The following is a 19,306-nucleotide window of genomic DNA, read 5'->3' on the forward strand; positions in this document are numbered from 1 at the left end:
TTGGATTTTGAGTTGTTGGATTTTGCTAAACAAAAATTTGTGGGTATATGTGTGTAATTTAAATCCTTCTGTATTTGTACATGTATATATATAGATATATAAATATGTATGTGTGGCTTTGTGCGGTGGCGGTGGAGGGAAAGATGGGTGGTGGCGGTGGCAGAGAAAAGACTGTTTTTTATTTTTTATTTTTTTTATGCATAAATTGTTCATGAGGGTAGATTGATCCAATTTATTATCAAAGGGTAATTTGGTCAATTTGTCATGTCAGGGGTGTCTTTATCCATTTTTGAACTTTTAAGAGGTGTATTTGTCCAAAAAATAGATAAGTTTCACCTGTGTGTCCTTTTGGCAAGCTTGAAGGGGTGTTGCCTTTACTTTACCCAAATTATTAAATGTTGTTTGACGAAATGGGGCTGGATTTAGTTTACCCATCTGTTTATGGTTCGGGTTTGTTACCAACTCAAAGTAAGTGACATTTATTTCGAATAAATATGGGTCTATTTGAAACATAGTTCAGTTGAAAGATATCTAAAATAAATAATATTCCCTCCTTCCCAAAATAAGTATCATACTTTTCTTTTTTGTCCGTTCCAAAATAATTGTTCAATTTCCTTTTTTAAACAATATATTTCACATCTTCCCATATATGTTATTTGAGTTTTAAATTTCAAATTTGAATATTCAAAACTTAAAAGGGCAATTTAGTAACTTTCCAGATAAACAATACATGTTCCTTAAAAATTACTACTTCCCAAAAGCGACACTTAAATTGGGACGGATGAAGTACTTTGGTCAATATTTTAGGTCAAACTCATGTTCCAAAATAATTGTTCATTTTCCTTTTCAAATAATATATTTCACATCTTTCCATATATATTATTTGAGTTTTAAATAATATTCAAAACTTAAAAGGGCAATTTAGTAACTTTCCAGATAAACAATACATGTCCCCTTAAAAATTACTACTAAGCCACACTTAAATTGGGACGGATGGAATACTTTGGTCAATATTTTAGGTCAAACTCATGGACTTCAGTATTATTTTTCTAATCATATTAGGGCAAGACAGAGCCAGTGTGTGTCCAGGGGGCGCTGCAAAGTATAAAATTTGGTTTTTTTTTTTTATTTATAATTTTATTGGTATATTTATAAGAAAATTTCTATATAATGCTCTCCTAAAATTTTAATTTCTAAAATTATCTCCAGAAACTTTCTTTCTTTTCTCTTTTGCTCTTAAAATTTCTTTGATTTCCTTAAAAAAAAAGTTTAAATTTTCTTCTTCAATCAAAGTCTAATTTTTTTTTTCCTTTCAAAGTTCTCATTTTGTTTTCCTACTTAAAATTTATCTTTGACTTACTAATGATGTATATAGTGTGTAATTTATCAAACAAATAATACTGATTTCCCAAAGAAATGGCAATTTTGGTAAGTCCCCCTATTATCTAAATACGTACTTCTCTACACCGGAGGTTCAGATTGTAGGTCGTAGGTATTGCAATTCATTGGTTTATTAAATATGTTTTTGATATGGAGAGTTGCGTCCTTTAAGCAACTGATAATGCTTTTGATAAATCTTTCATGCCACCGTTGTTAAAAGAATGCACCATATGAAAAAAGCAATCCACCCGACAACTGGGATGACGATTAACCAGAGCAAGAATGTGGCAAGTGATCCAAATACGAGACTCAAGTGGTTGAAAATTGCTGTACAATTTGTAGTACGATCTCTCATTATAATTTCAACCACCAATGTTAAAGCATAGAGAGAGACAACGACAATGAAAGTCACTGCTTCAACATGATGTGTCTCAAATGGCGATTTCTTCATTCCCTGATACATGCTCTCGATTGTGATACACAATATTATAATTAGAAATGCAAGAGGTATGCAGTATTGGAGGGAAATATTTGCGGTCCTTCACTAGCACAGCCAAAGAAAAAGAGAGATTAAGAGTGAGAATTGTTTCAAAATATTAAATGTCATCAATATATATGTACTAATAAATAAATAAAAAATTAAATTTTTTATTAATACTAGATATCTCAGTATTTTATATCTCAGTATTAATAAATATTGAGATATTTTAAAATTTTTATATTATTATTTATTTTTGCAATATAAATCATTCCTAATTTTTTAGATTTTTTTTTTTATTAGACTCCAAGTAATCGTTCCTAATTTTTTTCCCCGGAAGTTAGGCCCCTGAAATTATTATGTCTTCATATTCGACTATCTAAATTTTCTAACCAATAGGAAGGCCCCTAATTTTTATTTTTTATTTTTGCCCCAAAAATTATTGCTTCCTTATTTTTTTAGATTTTAAAATTTTTTTATTGGAGGTCTAAACAAATTCGGATTGATTTGAAATTTGGTGGTTATCTCTGTTTACTCTTCCTTCCCTTCCCCCAAATGATTATACTTCGAGTCATTTGCTTCCTTTGCTGCATAGAAGTCTAGAATTACAAGCAAGCATTATCCTGAAGCTCTTAGTATCAGTACATATAACAGTAATAGATAAAAGAGTCCTGATTTTCATATCATTGACATAAACCAAGTCATATAATTCGTTCAAAGAGGCCCGCTCTTAAGCTCTTTGAGATGGGAGCTAATTCACACAAAATTTGGCGAATTTAATTTTTGCAATTTCGTGAATTTGTTTTCCTAATTTTCGATTTTCATACGAATTTACTTTATATAGCTAAATTTGTTAGAGTTCCAGTGATATGGAACACCTATATTACCATATATGCATTTATTACTTACATTATTACTCAATATATACATTAATTACTCAATATATACAGTAATTACTTATTTATCAAAAAAATATATATACATTAATTACTTAAATTTCAATATGTCCCAACTTTATGGCGTTGTTATACTACCATATACATATATAGGGATAATTCCATAAAAATGGGGTTTTGGGAGGTCAAAGGACAAAAGAATGAAGTCAAAATCAAGTTTTTCAAATTAATGAAATTTTATGAAAGTCTGAACATGAAAAATTATTGTACATCATCTTTTTATTCCCAAAATACCCTTCTATTATTGTTATGAAATTATGCTATTACCCCTCTCATATTTAGAGATTGAAGAGAAACACATCTATATCAATCCTCTCAAACTCTCCTTCTCCGGCAGCTCCTCTTTCCTCAAACTCCCGAAACACATCGTCAAATTCCCCGGGAAATGACACGACGGAGCCAAGATGGCCGACAGCACTGGCGGAAGCTACGCCCAAGCCCTCGCCTGCATTGCATGTACCACTTTACAGTTAGCAATCGGACATTTGGGATTGCCTGAACTGGGTGGGGTTCAAGATGACTGTAGTTAGGGCCAAACTGAAATCCTAAATAATTGTAGTACTAAAATATTTTACTTTAAAAATAAATAAATTCTTTCAGGAAAAAATATTATCCGTCGAAACAAATTGAGCCGGAATCCTGATTCCCAAATCTTTTTTTTAGTACTACAATTCCAATATATATAGAATAACTATATTTTTCATATTTTTAAGATTTAATTTCTTCGAAATTAGTCGAACAGTTTCATTCTAAAACGTGGTTTCACGTAGATAAATTTGATTTATCTGTTAATTTCCTAAACCAACTTTCACAACTTCTGCACTCACTGCCGTGGCCGATGGGTAGGACTCAGTTTGTGATGGATAATGGCTCTTTCTTCTTTATCTTTTTCGTCCTTTTTTTGCCATTTTCCTGATAAAGTCTAGAGTGCCCAAGCCCTCGTCGACGTCGCCAAGTCCAACCAAACCCTAAGTTTGGTTTGGAGGAAAAGATGTTTTGGAGGGAACGTGAGAGGGAGAGAACAAAGGTTTGCTATTTTTTTTTTAAATTGGTTTGCTGGTTAGGTGGGTGAAAGAGAGATGTCAGATGGGATTGTAGGTCCTAGTATACTCAAAATTAAGGGTTTAAATGCGCACTTTTCAACACTTATCACACCCCAAACTTAAATATTGTTAATCCTTAGCAATGCTAGGACATGGTTCTAGTACGGAGATTGTCACTTTACAAGTCTAGTGCGCATATAGGAAGGTTACCCATGGGCTAGACCTTTTTATTATATAAAGAATGAATCTGTGAAAGAAAATGAGAGTTTTGAGTTAAACTTATTCGAGTTCCCTTTGACGTCCCAAAAGGTGTTTTAATGTAAACTTTTATCAAAATAAGACTTAAAAATAGCCTGACGATGTTTACCAAGTTTGCAAGTACTGACCGCCTTAGCATTATTCATATTGAACCTTTTCAGAACCCGTTCAACATACTCAGCCACATTTTATATGTTTAAGATAAAGGAACTAATTCTTTCTTAAAATTGTTATATTTTTATCCTTGTTCCTTTACACTCACATAATGATTAGAATCATGTGTCATCAAGAATGAAGCATATCCTCCATGATCTGATTAACCCTCTCGGTCTGTCCATCAGTGTGAGTATGATAAACAGTGCTAAGATGCAACTCTGTAAGGTTATGTCAACAAAGTGACAAACGGGGGAAAGACAAAATAGGGAAAAGGACAAAAAGTGAACAGTGTCCAAAAAGTAAAAATAAAAGCCATAGCTTCCATTATCTATCAAAAAAAAAAAAGAGCCACAGCTTCCACAAAAAGCAAAAAATATGTCCGGACGCAAACTCCTGGAGCTCCCGCATCCGGACGCCACTCCTGGCATCCAATCTTTGAAAGAGAACTTTGTGATTGCGGATATCCATCCAATCTATAATTTGTTAATGGGTCGTTCGTTTGGGAAGAAGGGTTGCTGTAGATAAGTTTCTCTGTCTAGATATGAGAGGGTTAGTAACATAATTTCATAACAACAATAAAATGTTATTTTGGAAATAAAAAAAATGATGTACACTCATTTTTTGCGTCCACGTTTGACTTTCACAAAATTACATTAATTTGGAAAATTTGATTTTGACTCCATTCTTTTGTCCTTTAATACCAAAAATCCCATTTTAATGAAATTATCCCTTTATATATATATATATATATATATATATATATATATATATATATATATGTTAATTATACATGTTTGAAAATATACTATTAAAAAACTTACCAATTAGAGAATATTACAAATAAATCACGTATTGAGAATTAGCTTATTTATTATATATATCGTTAATAAAATAAATAATCATGAATATATTTGCATATGGATTTAAATAAATAAAAATATATATATCATGATATAATTTTATTTAAACCTAATATACAGACGCTTTCAAGACACTCCCGCTCTCAAAAAATTTAGACTTTGATGCTACTCCCGCTCTCAAAATTTTTAGACTTTGATGCTTTGACGCTCTCGCTCTGTGTGACTTAGGACATACATGCTCAGCTATGCTAATTTTGAATCTTTTTGATATATGGTAGTTATTACACCAAAATTTTTATTAATACTGAGATATAAAATACTGAGATATCTCAGTATTAATAAATACTTAGATATTTTAAAATTTTATATCTTAGTATTTTATATTAGAATGAGATATCTATTAATAAATATGGAGAAATTTTAAATTTATATCTTAGTATTTTATATCTCAATATTAGAATGAGATATCTATTAATAAATATGGAGAAATTTTAAATTTTTTATTACTACTGAGCTATCTCAGTATTTTATATCTCAAGATATCTCAGTATTAATATTGAGATATTTTAAAATCTTATATCTCAGTATTAATACTGAGATATTTTACTGAGATATTTTAAAATTTTATATCTTAGTATTTTATATCTCAATATTAATAAAAATTTAAATTTTTTGATGATAATAACTACCAATATCTCAGTATTAATAAAAATTTGAAAGTTTATAATGGAAGTTTTTAAATGCAGGGACAAGGGACTTGTTTAGAAATGTACCCTTTCTTTTTTCACAAATGGGAATACAAAAGTCAGATATCTTGACCATATGAGGTTTCCTCAATATCCCTTGAATGGTCATAAATCAAGATATAAGATTTTAAAATATTTCAGTAGTAATAAAAATTTATAAATTTTGGTGGTAATAACTACTATATATCTCAGTATTAATAAAAAATTTAAAATTCTGATGGTAATAACTACCATATATCTCAGTATCAATAAAATTTTGAAAGTTTATAATGGAAGTTTTTAAATACAGGACAAGGGACTTGTCTAGAAATGTACCCTTTCTTTTTCATAAGTAGGAATACAAAAGTCAGATATACCATATGAAGTTTCGTCAATATCCCTGAATGGTCGATAAAATATCGATAACTATTATTATTAATTTTATTTTTGCAATATAAATCAACTGAGTAAGATGAGAAGGTAGCACTGTTCAATCAACCAGTGCTAGAAGTCTCTTCTGATTCCGAATTTTCTCTTCTAGCTAGTTTTATGAAGCATACAATTAGCAGCAATTAAGAAGATGGCAGACGATATCGGCTCACAAAGGTCAGTTCAACACTACTCAAAATCTCATGTCTATATATATATATTGATATATGCATGCATGGGATATATATAATATAATATAATATAATATAATATAATATACGCCACCAAACACATACATGATCGCCGGCCGGCTAGATTGCACAATCTGGGCCGGGTTGGTTGCATGTCAATCTCCATATATATGTATATATATCTTGTCAAGTATTTCCCTGTGTCTAGTAAACAGTACTTGCAAGCTTAACCCTTGTCTGTCTTCACATTTTTTTGTAATTTTGAGTTTGTTTTCAAAACTGAAAATTGGTTCACCCGTGGAAATATCTGCATTTCATAGACATACCACCTTAATTATTTTAATAAATTAATTCGGATACGATTTATTTATGTTGGCTTAGTTGGGCGATCCGCGATGAAAGTATCAGAAACCATTTTTTTATTTTTTTTTGAGTACGAACATTTATAACTTCTGAAATTCTTGAAAGTCACTCCACTTAAGGATTTTGTTTGTTTGTTTTAATTTCTTTATTTCCCCTCTTTTTCTTCTGCCCAAGCGTAAAAAAATTGCTCAGATCGTCCAATCTTAACTAATTAAGTTACACTTCATCCTTAAACCAACCTAGTGATGAAGCACGCAGGGCCGGCCCAGCCCTGAGGTTGAAAAAAGCTCTCAAAAAACATTATAAATAAAATAGAGTGAAAAGGGTGAGAAAGTCACTCCACTTGAGTAGTCCTGAGATTGAAAAAATCTAGTGAGGCCCTTTATACATAAAAGGCTAGTTTGGTATGGAGGAATGAAATAAAGTAGGAATGGAATGAACCAGATAATGAAATGACCATTCTCATTCTCTCATTTGGTTATGCATGGCTTAAAAGGATAATAAACCAAATATATATATATATATATATATATATATATATATATATATATATATATATATTTTCCATATATATTTAAAAATTGAGGAGGAAATATCAAGAAAAAGTTGACTTTTATTGGATCGCATGGTTGGAGGAAAGTGTGTTCACATCGTTCAAGTAAAGTGATTTTTAATATTATTTTTACTCACTTGTTTTTTAAGTGGGGAATGGAATGCCCATTTCTCTTGTTGAAAAGTGGAATGATTTTAGTAAAGTGATTTTTAATATTATTTTTACTCAGTATTTTTTTTAAGTGAGGAATGGAATGTCCATTCTCTTGTTAGAAAGTAGAATTATCTTAATGGAATGACCATTCTCTTAGAAAGGTAGAGAATAGAAATTCCATCTTTAAAATTACTTTCTAAACAAAAGAATGAAATTAAAGCATTCCATTCCACTTTATTTCATTCCATTCCCATGTCAAAATTTTCAAATTTAGCATCTCCTGGAGGACCTCTCCATGTTCATTAAGATTTTCTTCATTCACCAAATCTTCAACTAAACTCTCTGTTTGTGTCTTTTTTTTTTTTTACACCTAGATTTAAATTTTCTTGTAGACATAAATGAAAAAAGAAAAAAGAAAAAATAGAAGTTATAGAATTAATATATATATATATATATATATATATATATATTTGTTTTGTTGAAATAAAATATAGATTACCTCTAAATGCAATGCAATGTAATGAATATGACACTATAATACCTTTTACTGTAATCAGTTCTTTCACACTAACACTCAAATCGAGCTACTCCAAGTTGCTCAGAGCACAAAGTCAACAAAAAAATGAAAATTTTGTTATTTATATATTAATAAATTGTTACTTTATATTGTACTTTAGTTCATATACAATTGGGTGCCCATATTAATTGACATATTTATGCTTTATGCCTCCAATTTATTATTAGCAGGGAAAAAATTGGGATAAAAAAATATATATATATGGAATAATTGAAGAAATGACTTATCAGACGTGATAAAAGCACTCTAAAAGATGATAGGACCGTAGGCCTTCCAATTTATTATTAACAGGAAAAAAATTCGGATAAAAAAAATATATATATTGAATAATTAAAGAAATGACTTACCACTGATAAAAGCACTCTAAAAGATGATAGGACAGTAGGCCTTCAGCTTGTTCAAGAATCAAGTTCAACCCAAATTTACCAATTAGTCTTTCAAAACCTGCAAAGGAAGATCCAGTTTCAGTCATTATCTTCACAAATATTTATAACTAAAATTCATAAAATAATTAAAAAAATTATATAAAAAAGATCATAAAAATTTTCAACAAATACGATTTAGTTTGCAAAACAAGAATTACAAGACCTTGATTAATTGATTTAGAAAAAAAAAAAAAAAAAATTAAAACAAAACCCATGCATACAATTTTGAGAGTTGAGAGACACGCTTGAGAGTTGAGAGACAGCGGGCCAGCGGCTGAAGCTTGCGAACGGCGAACCCGAACTGGAACAGCGGTCGACGGAAACAGAAAGATATGGGTTTTGATTTTTTGAACAATCTGAAATAATATGTCGATATGGGTTTTGATATAGGTAATAGGTTTTGAACTGCAGACAGATAAACTGAAGTATATGCGTTTTGAACTTCTGATTCTTGTAGATTTTGTAGTTTACAGTTGGAGAGACACAGAGAAGGCAAGTTCAGAGCGAGAATAGAGATGGAGGCGATTGGGGAGGCTGAAATGATTTGCCCTAAATTTTTTTTTTTTCTTCTTTCTGTTGGCCCATCATCGATGGGCCAATAAATTCATCAATTCTGAGGCCCTAGTCGACCGCCTTGGTCGCCTTGGGTCAGGGCTGGCCCGCCTGATTCTTGTACAGAGCTCCGGTGAGTCCACGACCATTTTGAACTGGGTTTCGTCGACGACGCTTGTAGCTTCGCCGGACTGAAGCACGCTGTTGGTTCTTTATTTGGCCGGAATCGGATCTCTTGCAGGTCATTGGAGTTGTCCCCTGTGTCGATAACGATCTGGCAGAGCAGAAGCATCTATTTCTCTATTAGTCGATTCCTCTCCCACGGTTCTCACAGTTGCTTTTGGTAGTTTTGGATTTTTTTTTTTGGTGGATTTCAGAATTCATTTATCGGAATTAATAGTGGTGATGGTCGCGGCGTTACATTTCGTCAGAGAGCATTTAATAATTTTTAACGTGCGACACGTCAAGCAATCACGTGAGGACTACAACATCGTTCATTGATGCAACGACATCGTTCGCATTCTGTACTGGACTCATGCATAAGTCATGACGTTAAAACATTGGGGGCATTCCGTACTGCAATTGTAGATCCATCTTGTAAAAGGTCGTCTTCTTCAACCCGACAAATCGAAGCTTATGCCAATTCGAAGGACGATCAACACTGTATATAGTCTCAAACACACAACAATATTTCACATTCAGGTACGATTTTTAGTGACATCTATGTCTCCCCGTCATTCCAAGTCGATTCTAGGGTTTCTTTTTCTTTGTTTTCGGTTTATCATTTATTTTTTCCTTTTTGATATATATATATATACACACACACATATACATATATGTGCACTCACACACAGCGATGCTGTATTGAATTAGATTTTATTCATAGAAAAATTATGATGCTGTACTAAACTGATTGAAATGCGGTTGGACAAATTTGAACGAGTTTGTGATTTTAGAGTGGGTGTGAATTGAACTCTTTTTTGTTTTTTCAGATCTGTATATTGTTGAATAAGGGATTGCAGCTGCATTTCGCAGTTGGCAAATAATTCTGGATTGGAATGTCGGATAATCATAATCAAGAGCAGGTCTTAGGAGGTTCTGGAGCTCAGGAAAATGAAGGTGAAGGGTTTTCGAATGGGTTTGTCTATGTGGATTCCTCCGTCGATCCCTCCCGACCACTCGGTGCAGCTGGAAGTTCCAATGAGGAAGAAGTTTCAGTTTTTACAGTTCCAGCTGATGTAGCTGACATGCCTGATTCAGTTATTCAGGTATGCAACGAACAATAACTCAATTTGATTTTTAAAATAATGAGCAATTGTCATATCAATAGTAACTGAACTTGCGAGTAGCCAAATTTATCTAGTAGATCTTATTGAATAACGGGTTTTTTGAAAAATTGCTAAGCCATTTGTGAAGCAGTACCAATATTCCATATAGTTGCAGAATGTGGATTCATCTATTTTTTTTTCCACTTCAATTATGTTTATTTTGTTTCTTACTTATGTTTCATTTTGTATTTTATACAATTTTTATTTCGTTAATATTGTTCCCTGGAAAAATCTCAAGCTCCATGTTATCTGGATACTGAATAGTTCCTTAATTCTGATTTTGCCACTATACATATATCATGTTTCTAAGTAATGCCAACTGCAGGAGCCCAGCTCTCTGCAGGTGGAGCATGTCAACCAGCGTGATGGGGTTTTGGTGACTAGGGCTGATTCGATACCAGAGGATGGAATTAGAGACGACATGTTTGTGGATTGCCCTGATGAGTTAGTTGGATATGATGGGAGAAATTCTGATAATAGGGAACCAGCGGTAATTCCTGAAACCCAACCGAGGATGGAAGAAAAGGATGATAAGCAGGAGACTCATTTTCTTGAATCGGACAGTCGAGGCCAAGTTGATGACTTGATGGAAGAGCTGGAGCACTTGCGGGCTACGCTTGAGAAAACTGTCTCTGAGAAAGAGAGCTTATCAAGGGAGCATGAGGTCGAGTGTCTATCTTTGTTAGTATTTTCTATTCTGTGAATAAATTTTCCCCACTGTGTATCTTGCTCATCAATTGTCACTTGCAGGAAGAAAGAGAGGCATTCGTGAAAGAACGGTTACAGACTGAGGCCACTTTCAGAGAACTCCAATCAAATCTCTTTTCGAAGGATGAAGAAATTGGATATCTTCATGCAAAGATTTCTGAACTTTCAGAATTTTCCAAAGCTCAGCATGGGGAGGACCAGTATATTGAGGCTATTGCAAGCAGGTTGTTAGCTTCTCTTGCCACAGCTGTTCATCAAGAAGAATTGTTGGATGGATCTGTTATAGCAAAAATATCTCATGTTGAGAAAAGCTCCTCCCTCTTAATTGAGAAGTATAATCTGTTCCTTTCTGAAATTGAACTACTTAGGCAATGTTTGACTCAGGAAAGGTCAGATCTTAGTCTGCAAGACGAATTTCAGTTAATTTTTGTTGCTGCACGTGATGAGTTGCTTGGGTTTAAACGAAAAGAAGTAGACTTGGCACAGAAAATAAGCCATTTAGAGGCTGAAAATATGAAACTAGTGAAACAAATTGACAAATACAAAGAAATGGCAAATGCAGAAATTGGAAAACTCAAAGTGGAACTTGAACAGGAGAAGACAAGGTGTGCCAACACCAAAGAAAAGCTCAGCATGGCTGTGACAAAAGGGAAGGCATTGGTTCAGCAGCGTGACGCTTTGAAGTATTCTCTTACTGAGAAAACAAGTGAAGTTGAGAAATGTTTGATCGAATTGCATGAGAAGTCAAGTGCCCTACAGGCTGCTGAACTAAGTATGGTCAATAGTGAAAATTTGGCCACTTCATTGCAGGAAACACTCTCACAAAGGGATGCTGTTATTGAGAAATGTGAAGAAATATTGTCTGAGATTGGTGTCCCCGAGGAGCTTCAGTCAGTAAATATTATAGAGAGAATTAGATGGCTTGTGGATGAGAGTAATGTACTGAAGGGTGTCTCTGTGGAATTCAACAAACTGAAGGATGTGTTATCTTTGATTGATTCACAGGAAAATGTTTCATCTTCCAACCTGGAATCTAGAATTGTTTGGCTTGTGGAATCATTTTCCCGGACCCAAGTTGAAGCTAATAAGTTGCAAGATGAATTTACTGTAACAATTGAAGCTGCACATGAGGATGTTGACCGCTTAACCACTTCGCTTTTGGCAGAAATTCAGGAAAAGTGTTACCTACAAGAGGAGTTGGAAGGTCTAAAGCACAAGTATGAAGAAATTATTGAAAAGGGGCGTAAAGTTTCACTGGAGAAGGACCATATGGTTAATATGTTGCTGGAGGCATCTGGAATTACAATGGACAGTCAAGACGAGGTCTATCAGCCTCCCTCTGACATGGCCATTCTTATAGACAGATGCTTAGCGAAGGTAAAAGAACAAAGCCATGTCTCTGTTGAATCATCATCTTCTGTTGAGGCAGAAATATTTGAAAGAATTCAATCTCTCTTGTATGTAAGGGATCAGGATTTGATACTATATGAGTTAATATTAGAAGAAATGATGGATAGATCAGAGGTCAACAATCTATCGAATGAGTTAAGAGTGGTGTCTGAAGAGCTTCAAGCACTAAAAGTTGAGAAAGACTCTCTGCAGAAAGATTTTGTGCGAGCTGAGGATAAATCTGCTCTACTGAGAGACAAATTATCTCTGGCTGTTAAGAAAGGCAAGGGATTGGTTCAAGAGAGGGAAAACATGAAACAACTTCTGGATGGCAAGAATGCTGAAATTGAGAAGTTAAAGCTTGAGTTACAGCAGCAAGGATCTGCATTTGGTGATTGCCGGGATCAGCTTGATAAATTGTCTTCTGATGTTGAATGCATACCAAGGTTGGAATCTGATATTGTTGCTATGAAAGAGCAAAGGGATCAACTTGAGCAGTTCCTAGTGGAGAGCAATAACATGTTGCAGAGAGTGATTGAGTCCATTGAGGGTATTGTTCTCCCTGTTGATTCAATTTTTGAAGAGCCTGTAGAGAAGGTGCAATGGATTGCACAGTATCTGATTGAATGTGAGGTTGCAAAGACACGTGCAGAGCAGGAGTTGGGGAAAATAGAACTGGAAACTAATTCTCTGGCCGACAAATTAACTGGAGCCTACACAACTATGAAATCACTGGAAGATGCATTGTCGGTTGCAGAAAATAATATTTCTCAGCTTGCTATTGAAAAGAAGGAACTAGAAGCAGGAAAGGCATCTGCACAACAGGAGTTGCAGAAAACAATGGAGGAAGCTTCTTCTCAAGCTGTCAAGTTTGCTGATGTTTCTGCAACTAGAAAGTCACTTGAAGATGCATTATCGCTTGCAGAAAATAACATCTCAGTGCTTATCAATGAGAAAGAAGAAGCGCAGATTAGTAGAGCTGCTTCAGAAAAGGAGCTAGAGAAAATGAAGGAGGAAGTTTCATTTAAAACTAGTGAACTTGCGGAGGCCTATGGAACTATAAAATCACTCGAAGCTGCACAACAGGAGTTGCAGAAAGCAATGGAGGAAGCTTCTTCCCAAGCTGCCAAGTTTGCTGCTGTTTCTGCAACTAGACAGTCACTTGAAGATGCATTATCGCTTGCAGAAAATAACATCTCTGTGCTTATCAATGAGAAAGAAGATGCGCAAATTAGTAGAGCTGGTTCAGAAAAGGAGCTAGAGAAAGTGAAGGAGGAAGTTTCTTTTAAAACTAGCAAACTTGCGGAGGCCTACAGAACTATAAAATCACTTGAAGATGCACTGTCTCAGGTGGAGACAAATGTTTCTTTGCTTGCTGAAGAAAATAATAATGTACAAGTTGGTAGAAATATTTTGGAGATTGAAATAAAGAAGCTGAGAGAAGAAGCTGATTCCCAGGCCAGCAAGCTTGCAGATGCCTACTCAACTAATAAGTCACTGGAAGATGCACTGTTGAAGGCAGAGATTAATATTTCTGAACTTGTTCGTGAAAAGAAAAATGCTGAGCAGGAAATATCAACACTAGAGTCCAGATTAGATGCATGTATTGAAGAGTTGACTGGAACCCGTGGCAGTGTAGAGAGTAGGTCTCTGGAGCTCTCTGGTCATGTTAACAGCCTTCAATTGTTCTTAAAAGATGATACCCTGTTGATCTTACTGAGACAAAGCTTTGAAAGAACTTCTGCAAGCCTGAAAAATATGGACCTCCTTCTTAAAGACTTAAAGGATCATTTTGTTGAGATGGGTTTGGAAGTGCTGCCAAATCATGAGGTATCGTTTAAACTATTCTGTCGAATGCATGGTCATGTAACTGTTTTTCCAGGAAATTTCATGTGATATGCATGTATTTGCATTTAGATTCTGATAAGCATGTCTTTCAATTTAGATTCCGACTCCTTTTTTTTAGGATTGATGTCTTGTTTTTCTTCTTTTGCTGGGGAATTTTTTGAATGACAAGCATATTCGACGAATCGTTCCATAAGTAGCCCAAGATCTTCACGAGTTTTGTTGGCAGCATTATAGGCTTGTTTCTGATTGGATCATGAATGGTGGCTCTTAAATTTGGAGCACATTTTGCAATTGGAAAATATTTATCAAGCGTTTATTTCTATTAACCACTACTGGTTTCAACTTTTTAATTGTCCTTATTTGTTACAAATCCCTCACCTTCTCACCTTTCGCATTTCTTGTGGATGTGTGCTTTATGTATGATACATACATATATATATATATGTACACACTATATAGTAAGAAAATTGATTTCAATTCTGAACCGATGCTCCAATTTTTTTGGCGTAAAATATTTTTCTCTCGAAAATATTTATGTGAAATTATTTATTAATTTTCAGTGTTTTGTTGAAACATTGAAAATTACTTAGCAATTAGAAATGTATGATAGACACTTATCTAAACAATGTGTATGAAGGAGAATATAGGCATAATATATTAGCATATCTGTAAGTTGCTATATAGGCATGTGTACAAGGAAGGACATATGAAAATATGTATGCAAGTGTCTACATGCATGCACTTCTATGTACTCGTATATAATCTATGTAGGTGCATGTGAGTTCCAATTGTATATTTGGAAAATGACATGGGAAAAAACCCCGTAAGTCAGTTTTAGGCTTGGTATATTATAAAAATTATTTTGGCAAAAATGAAAAAATAGGATTCATGCAGCCAATCCCAAGTAGTTGGGGAAAAGGCTTTGTTGAGTTGAGCTATTACTTTCATTCTATTAAAAAAAAAAGGTAAATATTTTACAAGCGGCAGCAAAAAAGGTGAATATTTTCTGGAACATGTTTTGTGTCAAAAAGACAGATCTAAGTAGCTAATTTAGAGAGTAGTCAAGTCCATATTTGATACGCATGCTCCTCACGGACCTGGTCACCTCACACACTGTTAGATATGTGTGCAGAAATTTTATATGTATTAAATAATGTTTTAATTGTGAAAGCATATCTTATACTTCCGATACTCTTGGACTCGAGCATGGGATGCCTTGAACATTGAAATGCAGCATTTTTAGTGCAGCATTAAACTATAATTGTAAGAAAAAATATAACAAGGGTTATCACACTTGGACCAGTGAGACATATTAATGGCAATTGTGTCAAACTTGGACCCGGTCAAACATCCATGCAACATAACCCCCCATTTTCCTTATGATAGATTAATAAAGAATGACTTTATTCCATGACACAAGCACACATATATCAGTTGTGTGACATATCACAAGCACAAACATATATAACAAATCTTTTTTGTATCTACATCGTTTTTTCCATTTTCTTGCTAACCATTAAGAAAATGATACTATTGGTATTCCATATTATGTCAAATCTGCCCTATTATTGTCTATGCTTTTCAGGTTTTAAATATTATCGTATTTTTTAACTGATCAGCTCTTTACACCCCCCCTCCCTTCCCTCCTCCTCTCTCTATCTGTCTGTGCATCTCTCTAGGAAGATTCCTTTGTGTCAAAGCTCATCTCAGCTGGCCTTGATGATATTGGGAAATTTGAAATGGACAATGGCGTAGTGGATGCAGCAGATGGTGATGACATCCCATCATATTTTAGGAAGGCAGTGGATGGGTTTCATTTGAGAAATAGGATTCTTGCTGATAAAGTTGAAGGTTTCTCTACTACCTTGGATGAACTTATTGTAGCTCTTTTGACAAAATTACAGGCAACAAGAGATAAAGTAATAAATACGTTCAAGCACATGAAATCTTTGAACGAAAAAGTGAAAAATATGGAATTGGATAGACACGAACAGGAGAATACAATAGCCATGCTGGAAAATGATATTACCATTTTACTATCTGCTTGTTCCAATGCCACTCAAGATCTGGAGAATGAAACTCAGAACCACCCACTGGAGCTTAGCTCTGCCTCCGAGCTGGAAAAGTTGAATCAGTGTTCGATCACAGAAGTGAGAAAAGTTGTTGGAGATGCAGTAGCAGAGCATCAGCAGAGTCCTAACAGAAGCAAGTATGTCCAGACTGCAGAGAAGCTGTTATTCAGTGCTACAAAAGTTCGAGCTATTATTAAACAGTTTGAGAACACAAGGAATGTATCGGCCAATGCAACTGAAGACTTACAGAATAATTTGAAAGAGACCAGAAAAACTTTGGAAAATGCCATAGATGAAAGGGCTGTAATTCAAAATCGGGTTTCCGAGTTGGAGAATGATGTAGAAGCATTACAAAACTCATGCAGTGAGATGAGACTCAAGCTTGAAAGCTATGAGGCAATAGAGGATAAGTTGAAGGAAAGAGAAGCAGAACTTTCATCATTATACAATTCTTCATTGATGAAAGAACAAGGTAACTTTTCCAATGTTGAGCGTGATAAGATCAGTTATTATTTACTCTTAGCCATATGCTAATTTTTTTGTTCATACTTGTTATTTCAGAAGCTGAAGGTCCTGTTCTATCAGCATCCCAAGTGAAATCTCTCTTTGATAAGATAAGTGGGATTGAAATCCCTTTTGCAGAATTCAGAAGCGACCCTGAGCCCTGTGATTCTGCCAATGTAAAAAAACTCTTTTACATAATTGATACTATTGCTCCATTGCATAAGAAGGTGAACGTATTATCTCATGATAAAGAAGAGCTGCAGTCAGACCTTGCAAAGCAGATTCTTGAAATTGAACATTTGAAGGAGAAATGCGAAGAACAGAATAAAAATGATGAAGACTACAAGATGATGAAAAGTGAGTTGTTTGAACTGGCATTAGGTTTGGAGAATATTATTCAGAAGTTGGGAGGTAATGAGTTAGTTGTAGACCAGAAATCTGCTGGTGCGAGAGAACTCTTGCCAGTATTAGAAAAGTTGGTTACGGCCATTGTTCTGGAATCTGAAAATTCAAAATCCAAAGCTCAGGAACTTGGTGCGAAGTTGCTCGGGAACCAAAAGGTGGTAGATGACCTTTCGACCAAGGTTAAATTACTTGAAGACTCTAGTCAAGGTAGGTTTGTTTCACCAGAGACTCTCCAGGAAAGAAGCATCTTCGAAGCACCTTCGTTGCCTCCTCGGTCGGAGATATCTGAAATTGAAGATGTGGTAAGTAATCTTCTTCTTCTTTTCTTTTTTCTCCATTTCATTGCCTTCGTTGATGTGATATCTATTACTCGTTCCCATGTTTATGGCCGAAGTTTTGAAACTGAGTTTTTCTTTTTTTTTCCTTGGCAAAAAACTCACACACCCATTTGTTTTATCAGTTTAGGAGTCGTGCTATGTGCATTATCATGACGATTTTGAATACATCGTTCTTGCATATTTCTGTATATCTTGCATTCCAAAATTTGCACTCAACTGATTCACAATTTTCCTTTTTTTTTTTTTGAAAAAGTAGAATCATATAAAAGCGCTCAAGGGGAGCGGAACCCAATTTTCCTTTACAATGCAAAAGATAAAGGGTGCATGCATAAAGTTGTTCCATTCTAATGCTTTTGCAGGGACCGATTGGAAAAAAAGCAATTTCCCCTGCCGCGTCTGCCGCCCATGTACGGACTTTGCGAAAGGGATCTAGTGACCACCTTGCACTTAATATCGATTCAGAATCTGACCGCTTGATCAACAGTGAGGAAACTGATGAAGATAAAGGTATGGTTTCTGAGGACTGCTGATTTCCTGCACAGTAAGGTTCATTTCAACTGATAATTAACTCTCATCTTGCAGGTCATGTATTCAAATCTCTTAATACATCGGGTCTAATTCCAAGACAAGGGAAGATGGTTGCAGATCGAATTGATGGAATCTGGTAAAGAGCTATAGAATACTGCTTTAACCGGTTATTTTAACTCTGCTCCTGCATTTTAGCTTCTTTTGAAAAAACTCCCAGGAAACATATTCTGGGAAGATTGGAACTGATAAATTTTAAAATTAGAAAGCCTAAGAGGAATTCTTTTAATTGGTTTCCACTTGCAATTATTGACTTAAATGGTATATTGAATTTCTTTTCCACATTAAGACCTTAATTTAATGAATATTTACAAGTTGAATGAGTTAAGATCGGTGGACTAGGGTACATGTACTGATTTGACACTTCTTTTTTCTGAATCTGTTCAGGGTTTCTGGTGGTCGAGCTCTGATGAGTCGTCCGGTCGCAAGGCTAGGCCTTATTGCCTATTGGCTCCTCTTGCATATGTGGCTACTGGGCACCATTTTGTAACGAGCCTTTTGTTCATTCTCTCTAAACCACACCAACTTCATTTTTTGTTTGCAATTGTATCATAGATAAAGTCATCTTATCCATTCTTTTCTTTTCATTTTCTGAATGTATCTGCTATCTTTATGTTCATGTCATTAAACCCTATTTTGTATCTCTGAAATCGCATTTTAGGGTTTCAGAGAATGGAAGGCTTCATGTTAATGTAGAACGTTCAATATATTTGTATCATTTTGTTCCCAACAGAAATAATGAGCTTGGCAAATACTGTATCTGATACTTTATCAGGTAATTTGTCCACCGAACCTAAGCAGCTGCATGTGGGGATCGCCCACACAGTATTCGTTTATTTATTTATTTATTTTAAATGAAGAAGAGGAAGGCAATTTTTGGAATTTAAAAACCTCTATAAACTTGAAAGAAGTGAAGGGTTGTGTTTGTTGAAAGAACCATGCAGCTCATGGTTCCCGTATCGTATAAAAATAAAAATAAATGAAAGCTGCATATATATATATATACATGCAGCTTGGTAACACAGAACTT

The 19,306-nt window shown here is 34.4% G+C and overlaps 1 protein-coding gene and 1 long non-coding RNA gene across 3 annotated transcripts; one reads left to right on the forward strand and one right to left on the reverse strand.

Moving 5' to 3' along the window:
* Window positions 1–3,268: 3,268 nt before the first annotated feature.
* On the reverse strand, window positions 3,269–9,484 carry LOC132276271 (uncharacterized). The gene is made up of 3 exons (XR_009470859.1): window positions 8,769–9,484; window positions 8,470–8,566; window positions 3,269–4,806 (listed from the first exon to the last, which is right to left on the reverse strand). It is a non-coding gene; the product is annotated as an uncharacterized LOC132276271 (long non-coding RNA).
* A 27-nt stretch (window positions 9,485–9,511) lies between these two features.
* LOC132276270 (trans-Golgi network-localized SYP41-interacting protein 1) lies at window positions 9,512–18,994 on the forward strand. 2 transcript variants are annotated; one of them, XM_059777622.1, is made up of 9 exons: window positions 9,512–9,801; window positions 10,092–10,367; window positions 10,753–11,091; window positions 11,178–14,354; window positions 16,052–16,916; window positions 17,006–17,655; window positions 18,051–18,198; window positions 18,274–18,355; window positions 18,664–18,994. In XM_059777622.1, exons 2-9 carry the CDS (start codon window positions 10,158–10,160, stop codon window positions 18,764–18,766), a joined length of 5,574 nt encoding a protein of 1,857 aa, XP_059633605.1. In that variant the 5' UTR covers window positions 9,512–9,801; window positions 10,092–10,157; the 3' UTR covers window positions 18,767–18,994. The 2 variants fall into 2 exon arrangements, with proteins under 2 accessions (XP_059633605.1, XP_059633606.1); XM_059777623.1 differs by lacking the exon at window positions 9,512–9,801 and having other exon boundaries at window positions 10,317–10,367; window positions 10,761–11,091.
* Window positions 18,995–19,306: the final 312 nt, after the last annotated feature.

Source organism: Cornus florida, unplaced genomic scaffold (genome assembly GCF_030987335.1).
Source record: "Cornus florida cultivar Cherokee Brave unplaced genomic scaffold, ASM3098733v1 CherokeeBrave_3.0.0_Hap2_Chr10, whole genome shotgun sequence".
In the NCBI taxonomy this organism is placed as follows: Eukaryota; Viridiplantae; Streptophyta; class Magnoliopsida; order Cornales; family Cornaceae; genus Cornus; species Cornus florida.

Excerpts from the sequence above, each read along its gene's own strand:
- LOC132276270 (XM_059777622.1), top strand. The coding sequence starts at position 10,158 with ATGTCGGATAATCATAATCAAGAGCAGGTCTTAGGAGGTTCTGGAGCT. Across the intron at positions 14,355-16,051 it reads AAGTGCTGCCAAATCATGAG|GAAGATTCCTTTGTGTCAAA; the intron begins GTATCGTTTAAA and ends GCATCTCTCTAG. Across the intron at positions 18,199-18,273 it reads GGAAACTGATGAAGATAAAG|GTCATGTATTCAAATCTCTT; the intron begins GTATGGTTTCTG and ends CTCATCTTGCAG.